This window comes from Ranitomeya variabilis, chromosome 5 (genome assembly GCF_051348905.1).
Source record: "Ranitomeya variabilis isolate aRanVar5 chromosome 5, aRanVar5.hap1, whole genome shotgun sequence".
Lineage (NCBI taxonomy): Eukaryota > Metazoa > Chordata > Amphibia > Anura > Dendrobatidae > Ranitomeya > Ranitomeya variabilis.
The window spans coordinates 545,795,045-545,802,781 of NC_135236.1; the positions used below are offsets into that span (position 1 = coordinate 545,795,045).

General features: G+C 46.2%; 1 protein-coding gene across 1 annotated transcript; it reads right to left on the bottom strand.

The window, feature by feature from the left end:
* Positions 1-1,539: 1,539 nt before the first annotated feature.
* Positions 1,540-3,672, bottom strand: LOC143773821 (uncharacterized). Its single transcript, XM_077261161.1, has 3 exons — positions 2,595-3,672; positions 2,071-2,269; positions 1,540-1,904 (listed from the first exon to the last, which is right to left on the bottom strand). The coding sequence occupies exons 1-3, from the start codon at positions 2,736-2,738 to the stop codon at positions 1,738-1,740; spliced, it is 510 nt and encodes a 169-aa protein (XP_077117276.1). The 5' UTR covers positions 2,739-3,672; the 3' UTR covers positions 1,540-1,737.
* Between the last annotated feature and the right edge of the window lie 4,065 nt (positions 3,673-7,737).

Genomic DNA, 7,737 nt, shown 5'->3' on the forward strand with positions numbered 1-7,737 from the left:
TATTCCCCCCCTGTATGCATGGCTCACACTCCCCCCCTGTATGCATGGCTCATATTCACCCCCCCGTATGCATGGCTCATGTTCACCCTCCCCGTATACATGGCTCATATTCACCCCCCCTGTATGCATGGCTCATATACACCCCCCCCTGTATGCATGGCTCATATACACCCCCCCCTGTATGCATGGCTCATATTCACCCCCCCCCCCCGTATACATGGCTCATATACACCCCCCCTGTATGCATGGCTCATATACACCCCCTGTATGCATGGCTCATATACACCCCCCCTGTATGCATGGCTCATATTCACCCCCCCATATACATGGCTCATATACACCCCCCTAGTATGCATGGCTCATATACACCCCCGCCCCTGTATGCATGGCTCATATTCACCCCCCCTGTATGCATGGCTCATATACACCCCCCTGTATGCATGGCTCATATTCACCCCCCCCTGTATGCATGGCTCATATTCACCCCCCCCTATGCATGGCTCATATTCACCCCCCCCTATGCATGGCTCATATTCACCCCCCCTATGCATGGCTCATATTCACCCCCCCCCCCTATGCATGGCTCATATTCACCCCCCCCCTATGCATGGCTCATATTCACCCCCCCCCTATGCATGGCTCATATTCACCCCCCCTATGCATGGCTCATATTCACCCCCCCTGTGTGCATGGCTCATCTCCCCCTCCCTCCCTGTATGCATGGTGGCATTGGTGGCTCTGGCTCGTCATCTCCCATCCCCCATGCGTGGCTCATCGACAGCCTGCCCCGCCGCTCCCCATCTATCTTGTGGCTGCCGCCTGCCGGGCTCCCCGATCCTCCTCCTTCATCCTCCCCGGCTCCCCCCGTCCCTGCCTGTCATCATACTCACCTGGCGAGGGGGGAGGGGCTTAAGCCTTAAGGTGACCCCGGACCGGACTTTGCATTAAAAAAAAAGAAAAAAAAAAAAGAGCACACACACCTGCTCAGGTGCCGCCCCCCCGCATGGCCCCGCCCTAGGCACGTGCCCTCAAGTGCCTAGTGGCAAATACGGCCCTGTGTGTGGCCTATAATAAATTGCTGATTGTTATCGCCAGCTGACCGTTATGGCTGACGATAACAATCATGGACATACCTACGGCAGAAAATGACTGTTCATTCCCGCTGCCAAAGCCTTTTTACCGCATACCTCTGTCATCGTTCAAAAAAAATTTTGTCTAAAAATCTTTCTTGACGCTGCCTATGCCGCAAAAATAGTATAAAATTTAAAGTCAAGATAAAAATTAAAAAAAATAAATAAAAAAATACACAGTTACTTTGCTGATCTGATCGCAGGAACGGCCATGACGTTAGGATCATGTGATCGAGACGTCATCATTATTCCTGCGATCAGAACTACCCTGACTCAGAACGTAACCTGTCATGGACTACAAGGACTCACGCTTAACCATAAAAATTACTAATGGGCTATATACCATTCCACTAGGGAAAAAGTTACGTGGATGGCCAATATGCTACGCTGACTACATGGATGGCCAATACACTATGTGCCTGGGAAATATACTATGTGGATAAGTGGCTAGAACGTGTACTATGTGGCTGCGATATAGTGGCCTGGCAATATACTATGTGGATGCACAATGTACGTGGCTGGGCAATGTACTATGTGGCTGTGCAATATGCTATGTGGCTGGGCAATGTACAATGTGGCTGTGCAATATGGTATGTGGACAAAATACTTACTGTCGGCGGCCAAGGACCGGTCTTAAGAACTGTAATGCCCTGTGGTATTTGTAGGGCACAGACTTGGCCGCAGCAGCACCACTGCGAGCTTGCTCCTCCTCAGCACGGATCCCCTTATTGAAACGGTCCTTCATGGATCGCCATCTGGTCCTCAACTTTTTAACTGTGAATGCAAAGAAAAAAAAAGGTTACATATTTAGCATTTTAAAAGGATAAAACAACCGTGTGCGATGCAAAGTTTAGGCATTGATCGCATCACACACGGTTGTGTTTATCCTGGCAAGATGGGTCATAGCAGCATATCAGCAGGGCGTATCAGCAATACTCACCAAAGTTGCTTTTGTCACTGCTTGAAGCGCTGTCAAAGCCATCCCACAGCGACTTTGCCACCTCTACCCACAAACGCCTCAACACCACCTGGTCCATGTGCCGGGGGTCACGGCTGTCCCACAACGGGCCACACTCCTGGATGCTGGAGATCAGGAGGTCCACATCAATTCCGGTATCTCCTTGGTCCCGTTGTGAAACCTAGAAAAATTAGAAAACATTAAGGTTACAAATATGCAAATATTAACAACCACCAGCACCTGTCATGATATGTACCTTTGCCCTATCCTGTCTTTGCCATTTGATGTATGTATATTGCTGGTTTCTACACCTGTATTTTGTAATGTTTTTGTGCAGGGAGTTCAACTTTATGTTACCTTCCCCCAATACTTGCTGCCCTTAAAATCTATAATGTAATTAAGCTTTGTAAACATCCCTAGTGAAAGCAGGATGCTCCTCAAATGTAATGTTCCTCACAGCAGGATGCTAGTCAATTAAAAAAAAAAAAAAAAAAAAAAATACTCACTCGCCGGCCTGACGCCACACCTTGGCCCCGAGCTCTCTGCTCCCGCTGACTGCCTTCCCCCTCACTTGAAGAAGCCTGTAAAAATTGTTTACAAAAATTATTGTCAATGCTACAAATGGCAGCGAATAGTAAGCAACTGGACATAATTACTCACCGCACTCCCCCGCGCCGATTGGCTAGATGCTGCAGAAGAACTTGGCATTCTTGAAAAATTGTTCTGCAAAGAAAAAATGAGCAAAAAATCACATCCAAAGCAACAATGCCACATACAATAAAATAGGCCAAAAAAAAAATTTACAACCACAATTGACTGTTGAATGAAAGGACAATGCAAACTCAACAAGCGACACCACAACGCCATACATTGCAAGAGAATACAATAGAAGATACAACACAAGAATAGATGCAAACAAAATTAAGCAAAAATAGACACCTATGTCCAAATTTTTTAAAATAAAAACTTTACAAAAAAACCCTTTGTTTATACAGGAAAAAAAAAGGCACAATGAAATAGCAAACTAATGAACGCCATACTTTACAATTACATCAAGACATGATCCAAAACAACACCATCTGGTGACATATAACCACACAAATACATCATAAAAAGGCGATAATAATACCATTCTAGATAAGATAAACCATCAGAGATAAAAAAAATCCCCCCCCCCCAAAAAAAAAATTGAAAATAGAATGGCATATAGCCGCACGAAATTACAAATGAAACATCTGAAATGTAGCCCCCCCACCAGCAAGAAAAGAGGCTCAAGGAAAGAAAAAAAAATGCCAACAGCATAATAAAACACAGCAAGACATGAGCCAAGAAAACGCCATACGGTTACCCCCAACAATAGAAACAAGAAAAATACATGCACCAGAAATTTAACAAGAAAAAATCAGCCAAAAAAAAGACATTGAACAACCGCATGACACCAGAACAACCCAAAATCCATTAAAACCAATCCAAAACCAAGCAAGGCCGAAGACAATAAACGCCAGCATAAAGTACATCAGAACCAGATTTACAAAACACAATATTTCAATAACCCACAGTGCCATAACCGTACAATAGCACAGACCAAACATTGCACAAATTTAATCAAAATCAAGAAATAAAACACAGAATAAAAAATATGCAAAGAGAAATATATACTTACAGGTTTGGAAAGCAGATTGCTCCTCTCTGTGGCTTGTCTGGATAGCCTTGTGAAAGACAATGGCAACCCCCCTTTTTTTTTATATATATATAGTGTTTTTTTAGTGTCTAGACAAAGTCTATACAATGTTTTGCATTTTTTATTGGACAACGCATGCGTCGTACAACGCACCACGACGCAAGTACTTGCGTCGTCTGCGTTGTCAATACAAGTCAATGGGGAATAAGGCGCATCGACGACGCAAACACGACGCAAACACGACGCATGCGTTTTTTAAAATGTCGGCGCTGCCTGAAAAATGCAACATGTTGCGTTTGCCGCGCCCTGACAGGTGCGCCCTAACGCCGCATGCGGCGTACAACGCAACACAACGCATGTACATGCGGCCCCATGCGGCGCCAATGTTAAAGATAGGGCCACACGACGCATGCGTTTTCATGCGGCGACGACGCTGCGGCGCACACCGCAAATGTGAATGTAGCCTTAATGAGACTTGGGAGGGATGAGCCCTACTTGCCTCCTGGAGCTCATACTTTCCTAGAATAGTTTGCAGGATCCATATACAGAGCTCCTAAGTGCTAGAAGAGAAGAATCCTCCCTCAAGTGACCCCATTTTGGAAATTATACCCCTTTGGGAATTTATCTACAGGAGTAGTGACTATTTTGACTCCATGGTTGTTTTCCAGATACAAAGAGCAGTGAATGTTGCTGAGTGAAAATTGCAAACTGCCATGGTAGTGCCCAATAAGTTGTAGTCACCAATAGATTGTAGTGACCAGTTCATTTTGGTGCCGGTCTCGTGCTTCTGGAGACACGCACCCATAAAATAGGCAGGCTGTCATCGCTACAGAAATGCTAAATGTGTGGATGCTAAATTTGGTTTAGGGGGGGCAAACAGCCTTAGCGCTTTTACAGAACGTTTGTACTACCAGTAACATGGAAGCCCCCTATATTTCCGTTAACAGATGACAGACCTGAGTGGGGACTTGCTTTTCTGTGGATTGAGTTGAAGCTTTTGCTGGGAACAGTTATCCTTCACTTTACGCTGAGCACTTACATCGTGGTTTCCATCTAAATGTCCGAGTGACGTGATTCAGATAAAACCATCTGTAATGCCTCTCAATGTCACTGTTACTATTGACAATGGCATCACAGGGGATAAATGTCAGCAAACAGTGCTAGCACCGATTATTGACGTTGCTGCATACAGAGCTGGCACATGCATTTGATTGCGGCGGCTCTCATCGTGAGCTTGCGCAATCATCATGCCATATATACAACAGTTTTGCTGGCATCACTACATGGCCTCCCATTCCTCACACACCATCTTACTCACTGCTCCATGTCATGCTGTGTTCTGTCTGTTGCCGGCTCCATATTCTGTGCCTCTGCATGCTTCCTGGCTATGTGCATAGGGGGCGGCGCCAGAACTCTCTGGTTATTATGGAATCAGGGCGCACCTGTCTAATCTGTCTCTGACCAATTACCAAGAGGCCTCCAGTATTTAGGGCAGCTCCACCCTGTAGACTGGGCCTGTGCAATGTCTAAACTCAGTTAGTGTCTAGCTTCTGAGCTGCCAGGCCTTGCTCTGTGTTCCTCCTTCTCTGGAGGCTCTACTCTTAGCTTTTCCTTGTTCTTGTTGGTCTGCCCTCCAGGAGGCTGTATATCCTGGTCTCAGTGTCTGTGTCCTTGCTTTGCCTTGTTTTGGTCTGTCCGACCTCCAGGAGGCAGAATATCCTGGTCCCTGTGTCTTTGTTCTTGTACCGTCTTGTTCCATTACCTTGTCTGAACTTTTTCCTACCTCTGTCTCCTTGTCTGTGGCTTCTTTCCCTGCTGTGTCTTTCTTTGTGTCCTCTGTTTGGTTATGCTCTGCACTCTTGCAGCTCTGCCTGCTCTGTACCCTTGTGACTTTGCCTGTGCTCCGCTCTCTTGCAGCTTTACCTCTGTTCCTCACTCCTGCGGTTCTGCTCCGTTCTATTCTGCTCTACTCCTGCTGCTGCAGAAATCTCTTGCTGCAGCTCCTCTCCGCATTCTTTGCGGTTCCGCTCTGCTTAGCTTCTGTTGCTGCTCTATCTCTTGCTGCTCTACCTCTCCTATCTGCAGCCTTGCGGTTCTCTTCCGGTGTGAACAGGTCCCAACCTGTTCCTTCATACTTCTTTCCTTCCTGCTTGTTTCCGTACCTGCATCTCCTGTGTGAACAGGTCCCAACCTGTTCCTTCATACTTCATTCCTTCCAGCTTGTAGCCGTACCTGCACCTCCTGTGTGAACACGTCCCAACCTGTTCCTTCATACTCCACTTGCTCCCGTCTGTTCTGTAACTAGCATCTGCTGTGTGAACAGGTCTCTACCTGTTCTTACATACACACCAGCCTGCCCTTTGTCTCAGCTGTGCTTGCCTGCCCTGTGTCTCAGCTGTGCTTGCCTGCCCTGTGTCTCAGCCCTGCCTGCCTGCCCTATATCTCAGCCATGCCTGCCTGCCCTGTGTCTCAGCCGTGCCTGCCAGCCCTGTTTTCCAGCCATGCTCATCTACCAGTCCTGCCTGTCGCCCGCACCTGTCCTAGTGTTCCTGTTCTCTAAGTGGGATCAGCAGCCACAGAAAGACACCACCCTGGAGTAGCACTTGGTAGCTGCCTGCCGCACAAGTCTGACCTCTCCATCAGAGGCTCCAGAGAAGACCAAGGCAGCTGTCCTAGTCACGCCCCTTCCAGGGTAGTCTGGTTTGTGGCACAGTGGGGCCACAAACCCCCTGGCTCACGCCCACCAGTCAGGGCATGAGCATGACAATATATATGGCGGCTACAGGAATGTAGCTCCCGCAGAGCTGTATATATATGGCGCCTGTCAGAAAGAGGTTAATAAGGGGCTTTCATATAGACATGTGGATTTAGAGCGGTTTTGTGGTTGGTTTGTATAGAGTAGTCCACAAAAAACAAGAAAAAAGCTGAATGGCATTAAGAAACAGGTGAGTACTCACTGTTTGAGCAGTCTTAGCAGAGTCCAGTAGGTTGAGCTGAGTCGACAAGCCCACCAAACGGTAATCCACTGGAATAAGGAGTGCTTGCTTGAAAAAACATGGGTGGAAATCCAAACAGGAAGAAAATAGCAGCACCACACAAGTCTTCCAGTAAAAAAACCTTTGTCCTTTATTTTAACAACGTGCTGTGGACATGGTTACAGAGGGCAGGATAATTGCAAGATGAACTGGTTAGGTTAATGGACTACGGCCGTTTCGCGTGGTATACGCTTCAACATGTCCAGCTCTGTTCTGGACCCGTTGAAGCATATACCACGCGAAACGGCCATAGTCCATTAACATAACCAGTTTGTCTTGCAATTATCCTGCCCTCTGTAACCATGTCCACAGCACGTCGTTAAAATAAAGGACAAAGGTTTTTTTTACTGGAAGACTTGTGTGGTGCTGCTATTTTCTTCCTGTTTGGATTTATATAGAGTAGATTTAGTGCATTTATCTGATATTGGTTCAGATATTTTTAATTTGAGCACACAGAGCTTGGTTGAGAAGGCAATTTTGTTTGGGCGGCCACACCAAATGTAATGCGGTTTGTGGCTAGTGGGTTGCCCAGCTAATACTGGGTGGACATGATTTTTAATGTATTGATATGTTTTGTAATGATTATTATCAAATGGTTAATTATTATTGGGATTTAATTGAATGCTTTGAGTAACCATAAATAAACACTGCTTCCTTATATGCCAACTTCTGTTTGACTCTTGTATGTTTTATTTAATACATAGTAAGTTATTACATGGGCAAATGTGATCCCATGCAGAGTGAAATCCAGACTGCAACTGCATAAAAAAGCAACGACCAACAGCACTCAGGTGGCTGGGATGCATGCTCCAAAGTCCATAGACCCCATTGGATAGAAACTCACAACTGAAGAAAGAAGGGGCTGCATCCCTGCCCCTTCTTTCTTCAGTTGCAACTGCATAAAATCTACAACAAAAACGTAATTGTGTATTT